Source organism: Hyla sarda, chromosome 1 (assembly GCF_029499605.1).
Source record: "Hyla sarda isolate aHylSar1 chromosome 1, aHylSar1.hap1, whole genome shotgun sequence".
NCBI classification, from domain to species: Eukaryota; Metazoa; Chordata; class Amphibia; order Anura; family Hylidae; genus Hyla; species Hyla sarda.
Window position 1 is genome coordinate 95570839 of NC_079189.1, and position 25958 is coordinate 95596796.

The 25958-nt window shown below is 45.5% G+C and overlaps 1 protein-coding gene across 2 annotated transcripts; it reads left to right on the top strand.

The window, feature by feature from the left end:
• Positions 1-192: 192 nt before the first annotated feature.
• On the top strand, positions 193-24142 carry TMEM165 (transmembrane protein 165). 2 transcript variants are annotated; one of them, XR_008888915.1, is made up of 7 exons: positions 193-498; positions 13459-13684; positions 16690-16865; positions 18455-18637; positions 20043-20148; positions 22550-23932; positions 24043-24142. XR_008888915.1 is itself a non-coding variant. In XM_056558224.1 (6 exons), exons 1-6 carry the CDS (start codon positions 337-339, stop codon positions 22624-22626), a joined length of 930 nt encoding a protein of 309 aa, XP_056414199.1. In that variant the 5' UTR covers positions 193-336; the 3' UTR covers positions 22627-23956. The 2 variants fall into 2 exon arrangements, 1 of the variants encoding a protein (XP_056414199.1); XM_056558224.1 differs by lacking the exon at positions 24043-24142 and having other exon boundaries at positions 22550-23956.
• Positions 24143-25958: the final 1816 nt, after the last annotated feature.

The following is a 25958-nucleotide window of genomic DNA, read 5'->3' on the forward strand; positions in this document are numbered from 1 at the left end:
CCACGGTCACGTGTCTAGGCGCGCTGTCTGAACACTAGATGACTCATTTTCCTGCTTCTTTTGTCTGCTTCCCTGCAGCCATTTTGTTGTAGCCGATCGTCCATATTTCCTCAACAAAATGCCTTCTATTCTATCCCAGCTCAGTGGCTGTGACGCACTTCCTGCAGAGCTGTCTCTATGACCAATTGTGCGCGGATAGGACACCGGCAGCTGACGATGGCAGAGGGGCGGGCCGTGTGAGCTCGGTGTGGAGACAGGGAGGACCGGTTGGACCGGGACATAGCTCCAGCTGTTATACTTAACTCCCGTCCCGCCTGCCCCACACCGCCCGGCTCCATGGAGACTGCACAGCGGGGGAGCTGGAAGCCTCTGCTTATCCTCGGCCTGTGTGCCCTGCAGCTGCCCGGCCTGGTCCTGACCATCCAGGAGGATGACGGGACACACCGCAACCGGGAGCCGCCCCTGCCCCAGAGACCAGAGGAGGTGGCCCGGGCAGAGGTGAGGCTCCTCCTGTACTGATGAATGGGGGAAGATGGGCCCAGCATGGCAGTGTATGGGGAGAGGGGCCCAGCATGGCAGAGTATGGGGAGAGGGGGCCCAGCATGGCAGTGTATGGGGAGAGGGGCCCAGCATGGCAGAGTATGGGGAAGAGGGGGCCCAGCATGGCAGTGTATGGGGAGAGGGGCCCAGCATGGCAGTGTATGGGGAAGAGGGGGCCCAGCATGGCAGAGTATGGGGAGAGGGGCCCAGCATGGCAGAGTATGGGGAGAGGGGCCCAGCATGGCAGAGTATGGGGAGAGGGGTCCAGCATGGCAGTGTATGGGGAGAGGGGCCCAGCATGGCAGTGTATGGGGAAGAGGGGCCCAGCATGGCAGTGTATGGGGAGAGGGGCCCAGCATGGCAGTGTATGGGGAGAGGGGCCCAGCATGGCAGAGTATGGGGAGAGGGGGCCCAGCATGGCAGAGTATGGGGAGAGGGGGCCCAGCATGGCAGAGTATGGGGAGAGGGGCCCAGCATGGCAGCTTATGGGGAGAGGGGCCCAGCATGGCAGCGTATGGGGAGAGGGGCCCAGCATGGCAGAGTATGGGGAGAGGGGCCCAGCATGGCAGCGTATGGGGAGAGGGGCCCAGCATGGCAGCGTATGGGGAGAGGGGCCCAGCATGGCAGAGTATGGGGAGAGGGGCCCAGCATGGCAGCGTATGGGGAGAGGGGCCCAGCATGGCAGCGTATGGGGAGAGGGGCCCAGCATGGCAGCGTATGGGGAGAGGGGGCCCAGCATGGCAGGGTATGGGGAGAGGGGCCCAGCATGGCAGAGTATGGGGAGAGGGGCCCAGCATGGCAGAGTATGGGGAGAGGGGCCCAGCATGGCAGAGTATGGGGAGAGGGGCCCAGCATGGCAGAGTATGGGGAGAGGGGCCCAGCATGGCAGAGTATGGGGAGAGGGGCCCAGCATGGCAGAGTATGGGGAGAGGGGCCCAGCATGGCAGAGTATGGGGAGAGGGGCCCAGCACGGCAGCGTATGGGGAGAGGGGGCCCAGCATGGCAGGGTATGGGGAGAGGGGCCCAGCATGGCAGGGTATGGGGAGAGGGGCCCAGCATGGCAGGGTATGGGGAGAGGGGCCCAGCATGGCAGCGTATGGGGAAGAGGGGGCCCAGCATGGCAGCGTATGGGGAAGAGGGGGCCCAGCATGGCAGAGTATGGGGAAGAGGGGGCCCAGCATGGCAGAGTATGGGGAAGAGGGGGCCCAGCATGGCAGCGTATGGGGAAGAGGGGCCCAGCATGGCAGCGTATGGGGAAGAGGGGGCCCAGCATGGCAGCGTATGGGGAAGAGGGGGCCCAGCATGGCAGCGTATGGGGAAGAGGGGGCCCAGCATGGCAGCGTATGGGGAGAGGGGCCCAGCATGGCAGCGTATGGGGAAGAGAGGGGGCCCAGCATGGCAGCGTATGGGGAAGAGGGGCCCCAGCATGGCAGAGTATGGGGAAGAGGGGGCCCAGCATGGCAGCGTATGGGGAGAGGGGCCCAGCATGGCAGCGTATGGGGAAGAGAGGGGGCCCAGCATGGCAGCGTATGGGGAAGAGAGGGGGCCCAGCATGGCAGCGTATGGGGAAGAGGGGCCCCAGCATGGCAGAGTATGGGGAAGAGGGGGCCCAGCATGGCAGCGTATGGGGAGAGGGGCCCAGCATGGCAGCGTATGGGGAAGAGAGGGCCCAGCATGGCAGAGTATGGGGAAGAGGGGGCCCAGCATGGCAGAGTATGGGGAAGAGGGGGCCCAGCATGGCAGCGTATGGGGAAGAGGGGGCTCAGTATGGGGAGATGGCCAATATGGTGGTGTACTGGGGTGTATGGCAGAGACTGGCCCATCGTGGTTGTATACTGGGGGTGTGTGGCAGAGACTGGCCCATCGTGGTGGTATACTGGGGGTGTATGGCAGAGACTGGCCCATCGTGGTGGTATACTGGGGTGTATGGCAGAGACTGGCCCATCGTGGTGGTATACTGGGGGTGTATGGCAGAGACTGGCCCATCGTGGTGGTATACTGGGGTGTATGGCAGAGACTGGCCCATCGTGGTGGTATACTGGGGTGTATGGCAGAGACTGGCCCATCGTGGTGGTATACTGGGGTGTATGGCAGAGACTGGCCCATCGTGGTGGTGTACTGGGGTGTATGGGGGGGGGGGGAGACAGTATAAGCTTAAGAGTCACGTTGGCCATACCGAGCTGCAGCATGCAAATTGTGGTGCAACCCTCTGTACGAAAAGAACCGGTCCAGATGTCAGGGCGGGCTGTTACCTTGTGTCATGGTCGGGGGGTGTTCACACACATACACCTTGTTTGATGCAGTTTTTGAAAACAGGATTGGATTTAAATCAGTATTTTCCCGACCAGTGTGCCTCCTGCTGTTGCAAAACTACAACTCCCAGCATGCCCGGACAGCCAACGGCTGTCCGGGCATGCTGGGAGTTGTAGTTTTGCAACAGCTGCAGGCAAACTGGTTGGGAAACACTGCTCTAAACAGAGACCTGTTTCCTTTATACTGACTCTGTCTTTAGAATCTGCATCAGAAGACCTTCAGGTGAGAACACGGCCTAATACCTGCAGATTCTTCACCTCATCTGTTCTCTGCCTTGTTCACACTGAGGAATAGGAGAGGAAGTTACTGGAGTATTTCCGCTCGCTTATTCCTCTCCAATTCAGTCAGCAGTGAGACCCCAATAGAGTAGGGCTCCCCGTGACATACATCTTGTACAGCGTTGTGCTTCTAAACCTCATAGTATATATGTAGTAGAATTGTGAATCCAGTATATGGCGGCACAGCTTCCTCATTCCCGGGGCACTAATACCCTGCTGATTAGTTTACATAACGCTGTGTACCATGACATGCCAGGGGGAGTTACTCAGAAACCAACAGCATGAACATAGAGCCTGGCACCCAGCTGTATGGGCTTAATGCTCCGTGCTGGCATTACGTGCATCGCTGGATGCCAGCTATTATAATGTCCTGTGGAGTAAACAGTGAAACCTTTCCAGAAGACCACCCCCTTATCCAGGTTAGGTTTCCTAAGACAGATTTTCAGGCCTCTATACATGATGCATAGTGGCCATATTCTTTGAGTAGACCAGTTTTTCCCTACCAGGGTGCCTCCGCCTTCGGCTGTCCGGGCATGCTGGGAGATCCTTTTAAAAATGATAGGGTCAATCTGATTGGTTGCTATGTTTACTCTAGTGTTCCCCAAACATAAAAACATAAAAAAATTATAATATACTGGTATATGTATTCTTTTTTTTTTTTTTTTTTTTTTTTTTTTAGGATGTCCCAATACCATTTTTTAAGACCGAGCATAGATCCTTTTTTTTTACTCGCCGACACAGATTACCAATTACCGTATTATTTTTTCTTTCATGTGACAGGGTTTTTTTCTTTTTTTGATGGGAAAAGGGGTGTTTTTTTATTCGTTTTTATTAGAGAAAGGGCTAATTTTTACGGTATAATTTTTAAAAAGTTTTTATTTTATTTAAAGGGGGGGATTCAAACTTTTATTAGGGAAGGGGTTAATTCAAAAAAAAAATATATATATATAATATATATATATATATATATATATATATATATATATATATATATATATATATATATATATATATTAGGGATGTAAGAAAAATCGATTCCCGCGATTATCGCGATTTTTCACTTGCCGATACTGAATCGATTCAAAAATATTTTGAATCGATTCAGTATTGGCAAGTGAAAAATCGCTTTAGTGATGTGGAATTTGTATCTCCTGATGCACAGAACAGCATGTCCCGGGCATCAGGAGATACAAGTTCCACATTTTGTCTGCCGGATCTGACGCGGCGGCGGTCTGGGTGTATGGAGCGGGCTCAGACTCGTGCCCGCTCCATACTCTGCAGCCCCCGGCTGTTCTTAGTAGCCGGGGGCCGCCGCTAATAGCCAGCATGTGGCGATCGCCGCGGCTGGCTATTAACCCTTTAGATCGCCGCTGTCAAAGCTGACAGCGGCGTCTAAAGGGAGATGTGTGTGCTCTCCGTGGCTCTGTCATTGATAGAGCCTGGCTGGACCAGGCTCTATCAATGGATCGCAGATAAATGGAGTTCAATAGAATTCTATTCCCTCTGTCTGAGGAATCTAATGATTCCTAAAAGACTAATAAAGTGTACCAAAAAAAATAAAAATAAAGTTTTAATAAAAGCGTAAAAGACATTGTTTTTTAAACAGAATCGGGATATATCGCGATGTATCGTCACCTAGACGGTATCGCGATATATCGGGATATATCGAATCGCCACACTGGTATCGCAATTCGAATCGAATCGCCAAATTCTTGGCGATTCACACCCCTAATAAATAAATAAATATATATATATATATATTTATTTTACACTGATCAATGATGTCATGGCATAGCATTGATCGGTGTTATCGGCACTCCTTTACTACTGCCTGCCATGGATGGCTGCAGTAAAGGAGTGATGATTGGACGTGACGGAGCATGATAAGGGACCTCTGGCCATCCTAACAGCTGATTGGGACGCCGTGATTTCAATGCGTTGATCCCGATCAGCATCCCTGAGCTAACCGGCAGTTAACTTCAGGACTTTTAGATGCCGCGATCAACTTTGATCGCGGCGTCTATAGGGTTAATGCCGGACATCATTGGTGATGTTCGGCATTAGCCACAGGTCCCGGCTGTCTATATATCTTTTTTATGAATCTAGGTTGTGACCTTTTGATCATGGAGTACTGTTTATACTGATGTGTGTACCTTTATACAGCTGTATGAGAAATTGCACTTTATGTACTATTATGTACCTATTGGGGGGGATTTATCAAAACCTGTGCAGAGGAAGAGTGGTGCAGTTGCCCATAGCAACCAATCAGATTGCTTCTTTCATTTTTCACAGGCCTCTTTAGAGGCCTGTGGAAAATGAAAGAAGCAATCTGGTTGCTATGGGCGACTGCACCACTCTTCCTCTGCACAGGTTTTGATAAATCTCCCTCATTAAGCTTACTGGGTAATTTGAATTCATTTGTATAAATTCCCTGTTTGGATCATGCTTGAGAGAGGCAGCGAGTGGGCAGCCAAAACGTTGCTATGACATTGGGTGAATAAACTGCACTAAGTTTCACAAATATCGGAGTGCTGCTGGATTTTTCGTTTTGGTGTGGATATACTTTGAGACCCCTGACCTAGGACTCTTTAGGCTTAGTAATTAAAGGAAGGGCACTTAGAAGTGAAACAGATAAGAGTACAGTACACCAAGCAAACGTGCACAGTGCCTGACCCCTCTTATGTTCTTTGGTATTTAAATACTGTACTTGAATAGCTTAAACGTAGTTTTCAGTCTCGCAATATTATGTAATATTAAATATGATTATGGGGGGAGATTTACCAAAAACCTGTGCAGAGGAAAAGTGGGGAAGTTGCTTTTTGTTACCTGTCCAATCTCTTCTCTTATTAAAAATAAAAAAGCCTCTGGAAAAAGAAGCAATCTGGTTGCTGCTCCAAATTTCCTGTGCAGAGGTTTTGATAAATCTCCCCCTATGTGTTTATAGTAGGGATGTCCCAATAACATCTTTTTAAGACAGGCTATGAGTGCTAATACATTTTTTTTCTTCCCCATGTACTCACCGATGCCAAGTCGCACATAGGAGATGCACTCCTTGTGGCGCACCACCACTGAACAGATTTGCTTCTGGTTCCCCGCACATCACTGACGAGCAGAGCAGCGGGTGAAAAACACGCCATTGGGATTGCATGGGCCAGTTGGGTCACATATTTTTGGCAGATGCAGTTAAACCTAGTTACCAGTGCAAAGTCCACTTTCCTGTTCACAGAACGTTTGTTCTTCTGCTTGGCCGGAGCACAGCCATGTCCATGACATCACCATCTTGCAGATGTGCCTGTGAACTGCAAGTCTGCTGCTCTTAAAGAGTACCTCTCATGATCTTGTTACATTTTAGAATTTTCCCGGTTCACTGCCCCCATCATGATAAACCACCCCCTGCCTTTTATTTTCATTATTTTTTAATATTCTACCTTGATATTGCTCTGTATTTTCTGCTCAGTCTGTCAGATTCACAGACTGAGAAAGGGTGTTCCCCATCTGAAGCCATACAGGGGAGAACTTCCTCCCTCACTCTGCCACACACAGCCCAGAACAGTTCAGTGTGTGATGAGCTATGATTGGATAAGGCTGCATCCCCCCTCCTCCTCAGCACTCCAGGCTTCATTTCCTGATTTTGGACATCTGCCAGGCCAGCAGGAGTCCAAAGTCGGTGCAAGAGATGGGGGGAAAAAAAGTGATCCCTGTGAAGGGTTGAGGTGCCTTATTAAAATGTAACTTTTAATAGTTATACACTTAAAAATCTTAACCAAATAATAGTGCTCTAATGGTGCAACCAAACAAAAATAAAGGAAAAAAGCGAATCAACGCTAGAGAGCTAGTTGGCTAGCGTATGGCGCTCATATGTCAGCCTCGTGTCACGATAAGGGCTGATTAATACTTGTCAACATGCTGATTAGTACTTGTCAACATGTCACCATACCAATACTAATACTGAAAGAACAGAATAATTGTATTTTAGATAAACTGTTTTAGAGTCCCTTGTCCCAACGCGTTTCCATGGGTGGAACTGATAAGTAGATTTGTTCCCACCACTTCATCAGGGGGCTAGAAATCAACTTCATGTATTATATGTATCCAAGTAATAGAATGGAGAACAGATACATTATACTCCAAATGGTATACAGAAATATGGTGTATCACTGCCAGTGTCTCTCTAGTAGCTTAAAGCGATCAGTAATCCACCATTCATTCCCCTTAGGGTCCTGGGTGCAACGATTGTGTGTGGATACTGGGCTAGCTTGAGAGACCACCGGGTGAGTTTGTTGATCGAGATGCACGCATGAAACGCTGCAATGGCAGCGAGTGCCGGAGCGGTGTCCGGAGCTAGTGCGTGTATGGTGAAGACGCCGGCGTGTTCACCATACACGCACTAGCTCCGGACACCGCTCCGGCACTCGCTGCCATTGCAGCGTTTCATGCGTGCATCTCGATCAACAAACTCACCCGGTGGTCTCTCAAGCTAGCCCAGTATCCACACATAATCGTTGCACCCAGGACCCTAAGGGGAATGAATGGTGGATTACTGATCGCTTTAAGCTACTAGAGAGACACTGGCAGTGATACACCATATTTCTGTATACCATTTGGAGTACAATGTATCTGTTCTCCATTCTATTACTTGGATACATATAATACATGAAGTTGATTTCTAGTCCCCTGATGAAGTGGTGGGAACAAATCTACTTATCAGTTCCACCCATGGAAACGCGTTGGGACAAGGGACTCTAAAACAGTTTATCTAAAATACAATTATTCTGTTCTTTCAGTATTAGTATTGATATGGTGACATGTTGACAAGTACTAATCAGCATGTTGACAAGTATTAATCAGCCCTTATCGTGACACGAGGCTGACATATGAGTGCCATACGCTAGCCAACTAGCTCTCTAGCGTTGATTCGCTTTTTTCCTTTATTTTTGTTTGGTTGCACCATTAGAGCACTATTATTTGGTTAAGATTTTTAAGCGTATAACTATTAAAAGTTACATTTTAATAAGGCACCTTAACCCTTCACAGGGATCACTTTTTTCTACCTTTAATTGCCGTGAGGTAATACCTAACTAAGGTTCATGTATAGCCCCTTACTATATACATTCTATCTCATCTCAAGAGATGGGGGGAAATGTGCTCTGGACAAGTAGAGAGACACCTAGTGGCAGCTTTTTTATAAAACACAAATAAAACATAGAAAGCCTCCTTTTTTATTTTTTAAACAAAGTACATTAGAAATATTTTTTATTTATCATAAGGAGTGCAATAGCAAATTTTTTTTTAATGAGAGTGCCCATTTAAAGTGTCAGAGCTGTGCTTGACTGTACTCAGGAAGGGGGGCGGGAGGCATGGTGTTGTTGGACTTGACTGGCCTGAAGAAACCAGCACACAAGCTACTGAGCCCTGCTTTCTTCCTGGATGCGGTCCTGTGGAGGTCGCACACCCCATTCAGGTATCGGGGACTCAAATGTCCAGTATTGGCACCAATATCCATATCGGGACATCCCTAGTATAGAAGTATCGCCTCTGCTAACCACTGTATATACAAAAGAACAGAAGCGTCTTGTTCTGGGATGATCGTGCTGAATTTCTTTGGTGCCTTTGCATTGGTCTGTATCAGGGTACATCTTGGTTTCCCAGCATATCCTTTAGGCTAAGTTCACACAGCCGTAGTCCCCCGTCTCGATTTTGTCCGTTATTGCCTCCTAAATGGACCATTCTATTAACGGGTGCAAATTGATGCAAAGGGATGCTATTTAGTGGCATCCGTTTGCATCAGTTAATATCGGCTGTCTACAGACTCCTGCAGCCAGAACTACTATTCCCATCATGGAACAGACTTCTTTTCATGATGGGAGTAGTACTTCCCTGGCTGCGGGAGTCTGCAGGCGGCTGGGAGGCTAGATTAGTGCTTGTACTACTACCCCCATCAAGGAACCCCCATGATGGGGTTGTAGTACAGGGGCTGAGGGATTGAATGCAACGGTTCTCACTTCTGAGACCCGATGCGATCTGAAGTTATTAACCAGGGGAGCGGGCGGCAAGCTCAGCAACCCTGCTATGTAGATCGTGTGCATGTTTTACTTTCATTTTTAAATATCCCGCTGGGAGCCCTGAATGGCCGAGGGGCCATTCAGGGCTCTCAATGGGGTTTTTAAAGTCATTAGCGAGGATTGTAATGTTTCACTACACTGGCAGCCGGGGAAGCATTGCGCTGCGTTCCCTGGCTGCCCTTATGCGCTGCAGGAGGGCAAGATCTATAGGTAGCGCAGCAGTGGGCAATATACATGGCTAGGGCAGTGTGGGGGGGGGGTATAATGCCCCCGGCTGCGCTAGCTATGTATAATGCCCCCCGCTGCGCTAGCTATGTATAATGCCCCCCGCTGCGCTAGCTATGTATAATGCCCCCCGCTGCGCTAGCTATGTATAATGCCCCCCGCTGCGCTAGCTATGTATAATGCCCCCCGCTGCGCTAGCTATGTATAATGCCCCCCGCTGCGCTAGCTATGTATAATGCCCCCCGCTGCGCTAGCTATGTATAATGCCCCCCGCTGCGCTAGCTATGTATAATGCCCCCCGCTGCGCTAGCTATGTATAATGCCCCCCGCTGCGCTAGCTATGTATAATGCCCCCGCTGCGCTAGCTATGTATAATGCCCCCCGCTGCGCTAGCTATGTATAATGCCCCCCGCTGCGCTAGCTATGTATAATGCCCCCCGCTGCGCTAGCTATGTATAATGCCCCCCGCTGCGCTAGCTATGTATAATGCCCCCCGCTGCGCTAGCTATGTATAATGCCCCCCGCTGCGCTAGCTATGTATAATGCCCCCCGCTGCGCTAGCTATGTATAATGCCCCCCGCTGCGCTAGCTATGTATAATGCCCCCCCCGCTGCGCTAGCTATGTATAATGCCCCCCGCTGCGCTAGCTATGTATAATGCCCCCCGCTGCGCTAGCTATGTATAATGCCCCCCGCTGTGCTTACATATGTGTGTCCCCAACACCCCCCCCCCCCCCCCCCCCGCGAGCGCATACATAAATCCCTTGCAGCACTATCTGTGAACAGTATACTATCGGCAGCACATCATGCTGCTGGCCGGGAAAGGCAGCGCAATGCCGCACTCTTCCCGGCGAGCAGATGTGCTGCTGATAGCATGCTATTCACAGATAGCGCTGTGAGGGACATATGTGTATAGAAGCGCTGCAGGGGGACAGTTATATATCACTATATCTGTGAATAGTATGCTATCAGCAGCACATCTGCTGGCCGGGAAGAGTGCGGCATGATGTGCTGCTGATAGTATACTGTTCACAGATAGCGCTGCAAGGGATTTATGTATGCGCTCGCTGGGGGGACATACGTAAGCACAACGGGGGGCATTGTACATAGCTAGCGCAGTGAAGGGGGGGAGATTATACATATTGTGCTATATGTCTGGCCCCCACTGTGCTAGCTATGTATATTGCCCACTGCTGCACTACCTATAGATCTTGCCCTCCTGAATAGCATAAGGGACGGGGAATGCAGTGCAGTGTAGTGCAACATTACAATCCTGTAATAATGACCTTAAAAACCCAGCAGGAGCCCTGAATGGCCCCTCGGTGCTGGCCATTCAGGGCTCCAGGCGGGGTATTTGAAAATGAAAGTAAAACACACACACGATCTACTTTGCTGATCGCATGGAGTATGATCAATCCCTCAGCCCCTGGACTACTACCCCCAACATGGAACATACTTTGTTCCATGATGGGGGTAGTAGTAGTACAAACACTAATCTAGCCTCCCCAGACTCCTGCAACCTGGAAACTACTACTCCCATCAAGGAAACAAGTCTGTTCCATGATGGGAGTAGTAGTCCCACAGCACAGCAAGAGTTTGCTGATTTCACTCCTTCTGAGCATGCTCAGAAGTAATAATGTTTGAAAAATGGATATTAAAAACTGGGAGCAAAAGGAAGACATTATATGCTCATATTTGCCATAGACTTTAATGTTACATTTTTAATATCTGTTTCCATGCCGTTATTTTTGACGGAAGAAAAAAATACTGCATGCAACGTTTTTTCCCTGTCAAAAAAACGGAACAGGAAGGAAACTGGTGCAAACGGGTAAAAAAAATCCCATTGACATCAATGGGATTATTTTACAGCCGTTTGCAACCCGTTTAAAAAATATCAAACGGATTGCAGAACGGGCATAAATTTACGGGGGCAGACGGCCGTGTGAACGAGCCCTTACACTTCATATATTTAGGGCACTGGTGACAATGGGACAGTCCTCACTTACAGCACATCTTACTGTCTGTCACCTTCCCAGTCATGGATTCCGTGTCAGTGTGCGCGGACTTGCTAGAGGCGCTTCTTCTTTAAATAAGTGCTACCCACAGTCATTCATGGAAAGTTTTAAATTCCATGGAAAAGCGGGTACTGTGTTCCCATATTACGGTGTGCTAGTTGTGCGTGTCATGACCCCTCATGAATGTCCCCGGTCATTGAAGTAATCGACATTTCCTCATCACTGTGTGGTGCCAGATGTGATTACAGCTTTCCAGTGTTTGATCAGTTGTCTGTATAGCTTTTGGTGTGGTTTTTAGTATTACAGTGTGACCCCTGTCGGGTGAATTATTGTGATCCCATTGTGGTCTCCAAACTGTGGCCCTCCAGCTTTTGAAAAACTATAACTACCAGCATGCTGAGAGTTGTAGTTATGCAATAGCTGGAGGCACACTGGTAAAGACAGAGTACCAATACTTTTATACCCCCCCCCCCCCCCCCTATTGTAGTTACGACACCAAATATGGATACTATTTTTTTATTTACCCTTATTAGGTCCCCATAAAGGACTACTATTACAACTAATGCATAGAGTTGTATCTCGGGTCCCTATATCTGCCTGGCATGACCAGCCGGCAAGTGGCCACCAGAACCTCCCCACAGGTGGTCACCCAGTTTTCCCAGTTACCTGAATGAAGTATTTGGTGCCGCAGCCATATTGGAGACATGAAGAGAAGTACCTGATGTCACACTAGTATTCCAGAGTATTGTATTCCTCAGCTTTATTGGCATAATACTAGTGTGAAGACTGGTACTTCATGTCTCCAATATGGTGGAGTGCTGGGCGGTATGTCGGTTCATACCGAATACCGGGGTGTTTTAAAAAATTTTTTTTTTTTTTTAATGATATGAATTTTTCATATACCGCAATACCGGTGAGTGTATACCCTGTTGGGGACAGAGGGTGTACCTGTGTGCCCTCCACCCCCACTCCCTTCCTATAACGAGGGGCCACGTCTGGCACCTAGCATAGGCTGGGACCCGTGGCTAATAGCGTGCGGCACCGATCACGGTGCCGCGTGCTATTAACCCTTTAGAAGACGCAGCGTTCAGAGATGATTGCCGCATCTAATGTGAAAGCTAATCGGTGCTGGTTATCTCAGTGGGCTGTCTGGGACCGCCACAGTGAAATCGTGGTGTCTCGAACAGCTAGAGGACACCAAGAGGGTCCCCTACCTTCCTCCTGGGTGTCCAATTGCCGAATGACTGCTCCGTGCCTGAGATCCAGACAGGAGCAGTGAAGTGGCAGAATCATTGATCAATGTTATCCTATGAGATAATGATCAGTGTGTGCAGTGTTATAGCCCCCTATTGGGGTTATAACACTGTGAAAAAAATAAGTGAAAAAAAAGTTAATAAAGATCATTTAACCCCTTCCCCTAATAAGTCAGAATCACCCCCCCTTTTCCCATTTTAAAAATGAAATTAAAATTAAATCAAATAAAAATTCCCATTTAAAAAAAATATACCATTAAATACTGTGAAACCGCCATCATTTAGAAAAATACTGTAATATACATTTTTGTTCATACCGCCCAGCACTAGTCCCAGCCCATGCGTCCCTTAGCTTATCCCCCATGTGCGCCGCGGCGTGTGTAATCCTGGCAAGCACGCTCTCTGCCTCTAGCACTGTGCAGGCGCACTGAGAAGGCAGGCAGTGGGAGCAAGCGCTTGCCAGGATAACATGATGTGGGGCACACGGGGGATAAGCTTAAAGGGGAATGCGCTGGGACCTGTGTCAATCACACAGCGGTCCCAGCGCTGGAGTACAGGGGATAGGCGTGTTGGCGGCGGGGCATAGCGCACCTTGCGCCACGCCTATCCAACTGTGTGCGGCTGCTATCAAAAATGTTTTTGGGGGTGATAAAAGCAGAGAGAACTCGGGTAAAAACACAACTGTAGACACAATCTGTACAAATGCAGTGTGTATGGTATATAGCCCCAAATTAATGACAGTTGTGCTTGAATTTATTTCTTTTTTCCCACAGAAGATATCCATGCAACCCCCTGCTGTCCATGTTAGGAATGTAGACTTCAGCTCCGCTGGTAACCTGGGGTTCATCCATGCCTTTGTAGCGGCCATATCTGTGATCATCGTGTCAGAGCTGGGAGATAAGACCTTCTTTATAGCTGCCATAATGGCGATGCGCTATAACCGCCTGACCGTCCTCGCTGGAGCAATGCTTGCCTTAGGACTGATGACGTGTTTATCAGGTGACCTTTTTTTTCTATATATGTCAGTGTACACTGGGCTTTTGTTTACTTCTCATTAGAACCCCTAAAGCTACTATTATACCTCAATGTCACGTTACAAAGGATTTCCTGCACTGTCCTCTTCTGTATACATGCTAATTCTATATACATGCTAATTTTTTTGAAAAACCAGCACGGTTCCATTGCTTCTGCCTCCAGTTTCCATACATCTGAAAGGTGAATGTGTCCGGTTATGTGGTATTATTATTATTATCTGTAAACTAGGCACTTAGAACTGGGAAAGCTGGGTGACAGCTGGAGTGGTGCTGTACTGGTTGTTGTTCAGCTTTGCCGTAGAACAGTGTTTCCCAACTAGAGCGCCTCCAGCTGTCGCAAAATGACAACAACATTTTTTAGTTTTGCAACAGCTGGAGGCGCACTGGTTGGGAAACACAGCCATAGATAGATGTTAGGAACAACTTGATAGAAGACAATGTATACTATTAACCATATTATTTATTAATAATCATTATTAATAGTAGTAATATTATTATTAATAATGTACAGTGGTCCCTCAAGTTACAATATTAATTGGTTCCAGGACGACCATTGTATGTTGAAACCATTGTATGTTGAGACCAGAACTCTATGGAAACCTGGTAATTGGTTCTGAAGCCACCAAAATGTCATCCAAAAATAGGAAAAAGTGAGGATTAAAGAAAAATAAGTAGATAACTAATAGAGATAAAGCAAATCCTTACATATAAAAGTAAGAAAGATCTGCTGGGTGGTGTAAATCACTGTCTGTTTCAGTGTTTCCCAAAGAGGATGCCTCCAGCTGTTGGAAAACTACAACTCCCAGCATGCCCGGACAGCCGAAGGCTGTCCGGGCATGCTGGAAGTTGTAGTTTTGCAACAGCTGGAGGCACCCTCATTGGGAAACACTGGTCTATGTAGAGGACAGGAGCTTCTTCAGGGTCCTGTACAGAACACGCAATGTCCTAAAAAAATAAAAATAAAAAAGTTACATGGAGTCGCCCTCACCTGATGTCCAAAGGAGCAGTTAACCCTGGCACAGGTTAAGAGTGCAGAACATGTAATACCTCCCTGTACTGTAGGGGGTGCTACCAGACACCAGTCGGTTCTTCCAGCCGTTGACATGTTTCACAGATCTGGACTGTCTGTACATTGTATGTTGAGTCTGGTTTCAAGGTACAATGCTCCAGAAAAGACCATTGTATGTTGAAACTATTGTATGTTGAGGCCATTGTAAGTTGAGGGATCACTGTATAATATTATTATTATTAATAATAATTTTAATAATAATAATAATAATAATGGAAATTATGAAGAGACATCCGCTCCGAGCCTGCTGTACATGTAGATAGCGGTTAACTAAACACTTGTTCAGCTGACAACTATTCCTTCCATACATATGTATGCTTGGCTCAGCTGAATGACAGAAAATGAGGAACATGCATCCAACTCCGCTACTAGAAACGATATACAGCACACTGGAAATACACACGCTCTATAGTAAACTAATTTTGTAAAAAACAGAGGGGGAGATTTATCAAAACCTGTCCAGAGCAAAAGTTGCTGAGTTGCCCATAGCAACCAATTCATTTTTCAGAGGTCTTTTCAAAAATGAAAGAAGTGACCTGATTGGTTGCTATGGGCAACTCAGCAACTTTCCTCTGGACAGGTTTTGATAAATCTCCCCCATAGAGACCAAATATATTTCACCTCAATAGATGTCACCAAGTAGTTGGGAACATGGAAGAATATGAGACAAGTGGCGAATCTTTTGTACAGGTCAGAACTTGAAGACGGCTTATGTTATGTACTGGCTGTTAGTGCTGGGCGATAAGACCAAAAATGAGTGTCACAGTATTTATTTATTTTTTTACGTTGAGACTTGCATTGAGGTTGCGTAGCGGAACTAAATGGGCTTTTGGGACTAAATGATCTGAACACTGGGGCAGTGGAGAACCCTTTTAAATAGATGTAACAAACAACCCTACAGCCTCCAGCTGTTGCAAAACTACAACTCCCAGCATGTTGGACTATATAGTAGTGTATAGTATAGGTCAGTGTTTCCCAACTAGGGGTGCCTCCAGCTGTTGCAAAACTACAACTCCCAGCATGTTGGACTATATAGTAGTGTATAGTATAGGTCAGTGTTTCCCAACTAGGGGTGCCTCCAGCTGTTGCAAAACTACAACTCCCAGCATGCCCGGACAGCCGTTGGCTGTCCGGGCATGCTGGGAGTTGTAGTTTTGCAACAGTTGGAGGGCCTACTGTAGGTATAGTATATTATACAGACCTCTGTCCATCCCAGAACCCTGACTCACCTTCCCAGTTGCTGCAGGGACCGTCCGGGGAGGGTGAGCCGGGCCATCCATCCTTCCTGTAGTGTCCGGCAGCATTCCGGGTGGAGGGTGAACCGGTCCGGGCTGTCCTTCTCCGGGGGTCCTCTTCTCCACTCCAGACAGGCTCCGACCTAGTACGCTGCATAGACGCCGCTACGTCGTGACGCAGGTGCGTCGCTGCGCACGGACGTCACTGCGCAGCGGCGTCTATGCAGCGTTACTAGGCCGGAGCCTGCCTGGAGTGGAGAAGAGGACCCCCGGAGAAGGACAGCCCGGACCGGTTCACCCTCCACCCGGAATGCCGCCGGACACTACAGGAAGGATGGATGGCCCGGACCACCCCCATTACGGGTAAGTTTAATTTTTTTTATTGACTTGGAGGGTGGGGGAGGGGCCCGACCGGTATAGCGGTATGGGCAAAAATCCATACCGTGGGAGAAAAACGGTATCTGGTTCATACCGGTACACCGCCCAGCACTACTGGCTGTAATAGAAAGAATTTAGAAGCTGCAGAGCACTATAGCTTGCTGTATATGGGACTGCTTCATGCTGACCCATCTCAACCACCAGAAGCACCCAGCATGTGACCGTCAGAACAATGGAAAAAGGCGGCCACGCAGGTACTTGATGCTGTCTCCTTGTTCTCTTCCTCAGTGTTATTCGGATACGCTACCACAGTCATCCCCAGGGTATACACCTATTATGTATCAACTGCTCTTTTTGCAATATTCGGCATTCGCATGTTACGGGAAGGGTTAAAGATGAGTCCAGATGAAGGTCAGGAGGAGTTAGAAGAAGTTCAAGCTGAGATCAAAAGAAAAGATGAAGAGGTACTGGTTATACCTGGTATGCCAGGTGATCTTTTTCTATGTGTTTTTTCTTATATGGTGCTGCATACATTTCCGATGAATTTTCTGGCTTTGCAAAGAGAGGGGGTGGATCATTTCACCTAAGGAGACCCAATTTATTCACCTGACTAGACATTAGCAACCAGAAGCCGAAACGGCTGAGCTCATAAGTGAGTCGGTGTCAGTTCACACTATGTGCAGTTTAAAAAAAAAAAAGTTTTATGTAATTTATTTTTGATAAATATTGCCATAAGCTGAATTTGATTTGACCTATAGTCACAATTGAGGTGTCATATGAAGATTTGAAGTATTAAAGGAGTACTCTGCTACTTTAATTCTTATCTTCTATCCACAGGATAGGGAATAAACTTTACGGCATCCCGGCTCTGGGTCAACATGCCCCCACCAGGCATCTCTATGGGAGAGAGATACACAAGCGCTGTAATCATGTATCTCCTGTGGATAGGGGATAAATATAATAGAGTATTCCTTTAAAGGGGTACTCCCCTGGAAAACTATTTATTTATTTTTAAATCAAATGGTGGCATAAAGCTAAACAGATTTTTAAGTTCTCTTTAAAACTCTTAATCCTTCCAGTACTTATCAGCTGCTATATGCTCCACAGGAGGAAGGTTTAATCTTTTGTGAATTACCATTGTCTGATCACAGTGCTCTCTGCTGACACCTCTGTCCATTTTAGGAACTGTCCAGAGCAGGAGAGGTTTACAATGGGGATTTGCTCCCACTCTAGACAGTTCCTAAAATGAACAGAGGTGTCAGCAGAGAGCCCTGTGGTCAGACAGAAAGGAAATTCTAAAAGAAAAGAACTTCCTCTGGAACATACAGCAGCTGATAAGTACCGGAAGGATTAAGAAATTTAAATTAGAAGTCATTTACAAATCTGTTTTTAACTTTCTGGCACCAGTTGATTTAAAAAAAATAAAATAAATAAATAAAAGTTTCCCAGAGGAGTACCCCTTTTGAGGCTGTGTTTGCACGTTGCCTTTTCACAATTTTTTTGCACTTTTGGAACTTTTTATTGCAACTCCGGAGTGCTTCTTTTAGGGTACGTTCACGTGCTGATTTTCAGCGTATTTCATCCGCTGGTGAAGGCCCGCTCTATGCTGTCTTTACATGTGCCTTCTCGTAGTGGCAATACGCCTCTACCAGCAGACACACTGCGATGTGAGAGTCGCAGTATACTCGCACATCGCGGGAGCTCTCCGCCTAGCTCAGAGCAGGGAGAGCGGCCATGATGTGCGAGTACACCGCGCACATTGCTGCAGTGTGTCTGCTCGTATTGCCGCTACCAGCAGGCACATGTGAAGCCAGCATAGAGCGGGGCCTTCACCAGCGGATCCGCAGCTAAATGCGCGTGTGAACGTACCCTTAAAAGGAAACTTTGCACAGTCATTTTTTTTTTTTTTTTTTTTTTTTTTTTTTTATAAAACTGCATTTAAAATGACCTCCAATTGTGAGTGAGCCTTTGCAATTCTTGTATGTCATGTGTTTCTTTTAATATTTACATTCCTATTTTTATTTATTTTTAATTATTTGTTTTTATTCCCAAGCTTCAGAGGACAAAGCTTCTAAATGGCCCTGGTGATGTGGAGAGCGGCGCTGGACCGGCTAATCCCAAGAAGAAATGGATGCAGTTCATCTCCCCAATTTTTGTACAAGCGTTCACTTTGACGTTCCTGGCAGAGTGGGGGGATCGCTCACAGCTCACTACTATTGTCTTGGCAGCTAGAGAGGTTAACATTTAATTTTTTTTGCAAATCCTATAGGGATTACTATGGTTGTAAACCTGTTTGACCTGATGCTCCATTTTTAGATTCGGCTATTATATTTAAGTACTGCAGATATAGCAGTCCATTACTTTATGGGAAGCGCCTTCGTTCTCGGTGCGATTATTCAAATGATAACCTGCAGGGGAGCTAGAAATTCCACATTCCTCTTGGTCTCCTTGTATAACCTGATCACACTGCAGTGCAGGTTCAGGGATCTAAGGATAACACCCACTTATACCAGTGGTCTCAAACTGTGGCCCTCCAGATGTTGCAAAACATCAACTCCCAGCATGCCCGTACAGCCGTTGGCTGTCCGGGCATGCTGGGAGTTGAAGTTTTGCAACATCTGGAGGGCCACAGTTTGAGACCACTGCTTTATACAGAATAGTAATTTTATATGTAATAGTAATTGACCTTTTGCGGTTGTGACTTCAAGATGATGTGGATAATAAAATATAAGTAGTTATCCAGGATTAGATAAACATAGCTGCTTTCTTTCACAAACAGCTCGTATGTGGCATTGCATCTCTGTTCCACTGAAAGGAATGAAACCTAGTTGTAATACCATGCACAACCCTGGATGCAGGTGTGGAGCTGTTTCAGGGTGAGGGTGAAAAAAAAAAAGTTTTCCGGGATTTAAAGGGGTTATCCAGGAAAAAACTTTTTTTTTATATATATCAACTGGCTCCAGAAAGTTAAACAGATTTGTAAATTACTTCTTTTTAAAAATCTTAATCCTTTCAGTACTTATGAGTTGCTGAAGTTGAGTTGTTTGTTTTCTGTCTAAGTGCTCTCTGATGACAGCTGTCTCGGGAACCGCCCAGTTTAGAAGCAAATCCCCATAGAAAACCTATTCTGCTCTGTGCAGTTCCCAAGACAAGCAGAGATGTCAGCAGAGAGCAATGTTGCCAGACAGAAAAGAAGTCAACTTCAGTAGCTGATAATTATTGAAAGGATTAAGATTTTTTTAATAGAAGTAAAAACTTTCTGGAGCCAGTTGATAGAAAAAAAAAGTTTTTTCCTGGAATACCCCTTTAACCCCCACAATGGGTTTCCCACTTAACAGATTTATCCTAAATGTGTGATCGCTGGGGACCCAGTAATCATGAGAATATAGCAGTTCCCAAGTGTCCTGTGGAAAAGGAGCAATCTGTCGGTCCCACAGCATTGCATGAACTGTGTATGTATCTAGTATAAAGTACAGTAAAACTTTTCGGTAAAGACTGCTTCCTGCCCTTCCCGTGACTGCTGTATATTCAGAGAGTCTAATGTTTTCTTTTTTTTTTTTTTTTACAGCAATCTTGAGACCTTTTTAAAGAGGTTTCGGTAATATCTATATTTATCTTTACTAGTGTTTCTCCTCTTGCAGGACCCGTTTGGCGTTGCGGTTGGTGGTACAATAGGGCATTGTTTATGCACTGGGTTAGCAGTCATTGGTGGTAGAATGATAGCGCAGAAGATTTCAGTCCGAACCGGTAAGTTAACAAGTTGATTTTATTTATTTATAAATATTAAAGGGAGTCATTCAAATGGCATCACATGGTCACCGTGCCAGGTTGAGGTTAAGAGCACTTTCACAGATATACCTTTTTAGAATAATACATTTCTGCTTTTAAGCTAAGCGACTTGTTTTTCTCTGGTGTCCACGGGGAGGAGCTGATCTCAAGTGCCCGGCATTTCCACCTGCTACATCAGAGAGGCTACCAATTGAATGCTGGGCACTTGAGGTGATTTAGCCTTTCCCTGTGGGCACTTGCTGCTCATTTGCATATATGAAATGGTGCTAATTAATCACATTTACTAGCAGATGTTTGCTAATTTAAACCTGTGAAGGCGCTTTTAACCCTTCCTTACTAGGTTTTGTGATTTAGTTCCATTATGTGTTACCATGCTTTAAGGCTATGTTCACCTTATGGAATTTCCAGGGTTGCGCCCTGCTAAATATTGATCATACAGGCAAGCTCTGTAAGCCGGCTCCCGGCCTTCAGTGTGTTCTGGAGCACAATATAAATAAAAGAACAAACAGTCCGAACTCTGCCCAGAAGCCAACAAAATAAATGAGTGACCATTCATTTTAAAGCTCTTCACCCGTGTAATGAGTTGAGTGATAGTGAACCAGCTGTCGGATTCTTTTTAATGCATGAACAGGAACACATAATGGAAAGCTTAACCTGTCAGCCATATGTCCGTTCAGCCTACGGCTGTAGTCTGCAGTAGTAAAGGATCAGGCTGGTCAGATTCAGCATGTTTGATCCTGCTTCATGCCCTCAATCCGCTGCCCATATGTGTATATATATGTATATGTAGACAGAGATGTAGGGAGAGAGATATTATATCTATATTTATTGACCAGTCCCATCAAAAACTGTGGCTTCATGAACAAAGGGCAGTATCAGGCGTCCAGAGCCGCTTTGTAAACCAGTGCTGATCTCCTAGATCAGAACCTTTTTAGATGCCCTTTTCAGCTATGATCTTTGGCCCTATTATAAAGTGCAATGTCTACCTGTAATGGGCCCTAATTCATTGCCTAATAAGGTTGAGTAATCTTACATACTTTTTTTATTTTTATCTAAAATGAGATAAACAAAGAATAGAGGGAAAAAAAAAAAAAAAAAAAAATTTTTTTTTTTGTGCACCTGCACAGCCTGCATAAATGAGTTTAGCTTTCAGGTGCTCTTGTGGGCTGGAAAAGGTGGATACAGTCCTCTCTCCAGCCCACCAGAGCACCTGAAAGCTCATTTATGCAGGCTGTGCGGGTGCACAAAAAAATAAAATAAAAAATCGCACATGCACCTATGCACTTCTTTTTTTGTAACTTTTTGCTTACCCACAAAAGTTACACAAACAACCTTCCTATGCAGATTTCAGTTTTCACTTTGCAGTGGTCACAAATTTATGATGTACAAATGCCGCACTAAAACGGCAAAACTAAAAAAGTCGCAAACCCTTTACAAAAAGTCACAAGTCTGACCTGGAGTTAAAAACTTCCGTACGTGAGCAAATTTAAAGTCTCACAAAAGTCTCAGCTGCGACTTTTATGTTTTGCTGATGTGCTCCAAATTCATCAACCCCGTGATAGTATAATAAATATATAGCACATAAGCAAAGCTGAAGCAAAAAAAATGACTTCAGAACTTGCTTACTAAAGCACCAATGATAAATGTCCCTCATAATGGTGAGTTTGTCGTATCTAAGTATATCCCTAACTAGGCTTTTGATGCAACAAGAGCAACAAGAGCTTTAATTTAGCTGTTGATTGTAAGTGTTCTCAGAGTTGGTCATATTTAGCAAAAATTAGCAAATTTTTTTATTAATAATAAAAATAAATACATTAAATAAAATGACTGGCTAAAGACTACTTACATGTAGGACAAAAAGTCTAAATTTTTGAGCAATGAAGTAATTGCGGGAAATTTGTGACAACTTTAAAGGGGTACTCCGCTGCTCAGTGTTTGGAACAAACTGTTCCGAACGCTGGAGCCGGGAGCTCGTGACGACAGACCCGCGCCCTCATGATTTCACGCCCCACCCCCTCAATGCAAGTCTATGGGAGGGGACGTGACAGCTGTCACGCCCCCTCCCATAGACTTGCATTGAGGGGGCGGGGTGTGACATCATGAGGGTGCGGGGCTATGATGTCACTAGCTCCCTGCTCCAGCATTTGGAACAGTTTGCTCCAAACACTGAGCAGCAGAGTACCCCTTTAAGCAAGACACTGTTCATAAACCATCTTAGAATTTCTTCCCATAGTTTTGTAAGGCTTAAAAAAACATATGTTTAGAAAGGCAAAAAGAGTGAATTCAATTCACCTTGTGACAGAAGTAAACATGCTGCTTCTTATTTCTCTAACTTGTTTCTTTTTTTTTTCTATTTCAGTGACCATCATCGGTGGAATAGTTTTCCTTGCTTTTGCTTTCTCTGCTTTATTTATAAGTCCGGATTCTGGTTTTTAGAGATTTTATTTTTCCTCAAATTCAGATCATGGCAAGAGACTCCTTTTTTCTTTTTTTGTACTGTAGTTCTGTATATAATGTACAAAGGTAGCAATAAGGAGATGTCCACTGTACAGAATCACACCACGCAGTGACTATTTTTATGCTCGGTCTCTTAAGTATTGACTGTGTAGTGACTCCTTTTTCTTTATTTGTGAATCCAGCCATATTTACAGAAGTAAGGTCAACACTACCCTTAGTATTTTAACATAGTTTCTCTTGTACGTTCTTAAAGAGGTACTCCGGTGGAAAACCTTTTTTTATTTTTTTTTTTTAATCAGCTGGTGCCAGAAAGTTAAACAGATTTGTAAATTACTTCTATTAAAAATTCTTAATCCTTCCAGTACGTATCAGCGGCTGTATACTAGAGAGCAAAGTCTTTTTGGATTTCTTTTCTGCTCTCTGCTGACACCTCTGTCCATTTTAGGAACTGTCCAAAGCAGCATATGTTTGCTATGAGGATTTTCTCCTGCTCTGGACAGTTCCTGACATGGACAGAGGTGTCAACAGAGAGCACAGTGGTTGTGACAGAAAAGAAATCCAAAAAGAAAAGAATTTCCTCTGTAGTATACAGCTGCTAATAAGTACTGGAAATATTAAGCATTATTAATAAAAGTAATTTACAAGTCTGTTTAACTTTCTGGCAGCAGTTGATTTAAAAAAGAAAAATACATTTCCACCACAGTACCCCTTTAAGATACAGGTAAAAGGTCTACACACTTCAAAGAAGGAGAAGCAGGTCTTGCCTAGTCCTTTGCTGTTTAGATTTTGAGGTACCTGTGACCTTAAAAGAAATAGTTATAATATTTAAAGGTATAGTTGTCCTTGTAAACATTAGTTGTCACATGTCCCCAAGCGTCTCCATCACTATTGTGCCATGAGTGGGCACAGTACCCAGTATATAGAAATTGTCAATATTTGACATGCGGTCTGTTCAGACTGACTAACAGCGGAAAGTTTTGGTTCCCCGAATGTGAAATGTTTACATTTCAACTCGACAAATATATATATATAAAAAAAAGATTTCTTTTCCTAAGCTGGTTTAGTGTTCTTCATCACTGTATAGAAGTTCAAGAGCTGAAATGGCTTTTAATTTGAGGTTGATAAAACATTGGCGCTATCTTGTAGAAACCGTCTCCCACTCATTGCATTGGCTGTGTGTGGACAGAGCTGGAATACCGGTCCTATCCAGTGGACAACAGCAGCACTGTGTTTGTTGGATGGCAGCCATGTTTTTGTAATATAAAGTGAAGATCCTATACCAGTGGTCTTCAACCTGCGGACCTCCAGATGTTGCAAAACTACAACTCCCAGCATGCCCGGACAGCCGTTGGCTGTCCGGGCATGCTGGGAGTTGTAGTTTTGCAACATCTGGAGGTCCGCAGGTTGAAGACCACTGTGCTATACCATACCTTTTTTGTTTACTGTGTATAAAATGTAATATTCAGTGTTGATATATACATTAATTATTGCAGTGTCTTTTTTTTTTTTTTTTTTTTTTTTTTTTTTGCTCAGGAGGATTTCTCTAGTTTTCTGTCATGTAAAAGTCAAACTTTTTTCCTTTATTACGCTGCCTTAAAAAAAAAAAAAAAAAAAAAAAAAAAAAAGTGGGTGGTATTTAGTTAAAGTGTAGCCTCCCAGGGCCCATCAGATTAGACGTAATTAAAATTGTGATCCAAGAATAGAAAACCAGACCAGCTAATTTATTCCAGAAACAGCACCACACCTGTCCTTGGCTCCATTCACTTCAATGGAACTGGGCTGCAATACCACACACAACCGGAGGACATGAGTGGGGCTGTTTTGGGGGGGAAAATCAGCTCAGTTTTTATAAAGGGATACTCTGAGAAACTGAAAGGCTGTCCAGGCATGCTGGGAGTTGTAGTTTTGCAACATCTGGAGGCACCCTGGTTGGGAAACACTGGCTTAACCCCAGAGCTAGCTCATTGTATTCAGTTCTGTAGCTGCTCAGTTGGTGTGTTGGATTTTTAAAGGGGTACTCCCCATTTTTTTATTTTTATTTTTATTTTTTTTAAATCAACTGGTGCCAGAAAGTTAAACAGATTTGTAAATTACTTCTATTTAAAAAAATCTTAACCCTTCCAGTACTTATCAGCTGCTGTATGTTCCAGGAGAAGTTCTTTTCTTTTTTAATTTCCTTTCTGTCTGACCACAGTGTTCTCTGCTGACACTTCTGTCCATTTTAGGAACTGTCCAGAGTAGAAGCAAACCTATCCTGCTCTGGACAGTTCCTAAAATGGACAGAGGTGTTAGCGCAGAGATTAATGTGGTCAGACAAAAAAGGAAATTCAAAAAGAACTTACTCTGTTTTATACAGCAGCTAAGTATGGGAAGGATTGGGATTTTTTAATAAAAGTAATTTACATCTCTAACTTTCTGGCACCAATTGATTTAAAAAAAAAAAGTTTTTCAGGGGAGTACCCCTTTAAAATATTTCCCAGTTTCAGTATTATGTACCGTATATATACTTGAGTATTAGCAGAGGCCCCTAATTTCACCCCAAAAACTCAGGAAAAGTTATTGACTCGACTATAAGCCTAGGGTAGGGTACATAATCTCCCCTCCCCCCCCCCTTCATCATCATCATCATCATCATCATCCAGACCCCCCTTTTGTTTTCTACTCACCTCCCCAGTTGTTGCTTTCTCGGTGGGAAGGAAGGGAGAGCTGGTCCGGGCAGGCCATCTATGCTGCAGGGACCGTCCAGTGGGGAGGGTTAATCGTTCATCTTCACCGGGAGGCCCTCTTCTCCGCATCGGGCCAGCCGCTGACTAGTGACATTGCGTTGACGACGACGCGCAGGGATGTCCGTGCACAGCAGATGTCCGTGACGTCCCTGCGTGGTGGCGTCAATGCAGTGTCACTAGTTCTGGGCCGGTCCGGAGCGGAGAAGAGGGCCTCCCGGTGAAGATGGACAGTCTGGAACGACTAACCCTCCCACCTGATGTTCCCTGCAGCATTGATGGCCTGGCCCATCCCCTCACAGCTAAACCAGAAGCGTTGTTTGTTCACTCGAGTATAAACCGAGGGGGGGGGGGGCGCGCGCGTTATCAGCACGAAAAATCGTGCTGAAAAACTCAGCTTATACTCGAGTATATACGGTATATTGTTTAGTTGGTCTAGATGCTTTACTCTCATTGTGCTGTTTTCTTCTAGTGACAGAACCAAAACCAATCTTTTTCATCCTAAAACAGCATGATACAGTGAAGACAATCGGGGATAGAACATTAAAGCACCAGCTGATCTCACACTGGATATAGTGAAGTCTGTTC

What these genes read in the sequence shown, in the direction of transcription:
- TMEM165 (XM_056558224.1), top strand. Translation starts at nt 337, where the DNA reads ATGGAGACTGCACAGCGGGGGAGCTGGAAGCCTCTGCTTATCCTCGGC. An exon ending in AGGAGGTGGCCCGGGCAGAG is followed by an intron (nt 499 to 13,458) that starts GTGAGGCTCCTC and finishes TTTTTCCCACAG; the next exon opens with AAGATATCCATGCAACCCCC. An exon ending in TTGTCTTGGCAGCTAGAGAG is followed by an intron (nt 18,638 to 20,042) that starts GTTAACATTTAA and finishes CTCCTCTTGCAG; the next exon opens with GACCCGTTTGGCGTTGCGGT.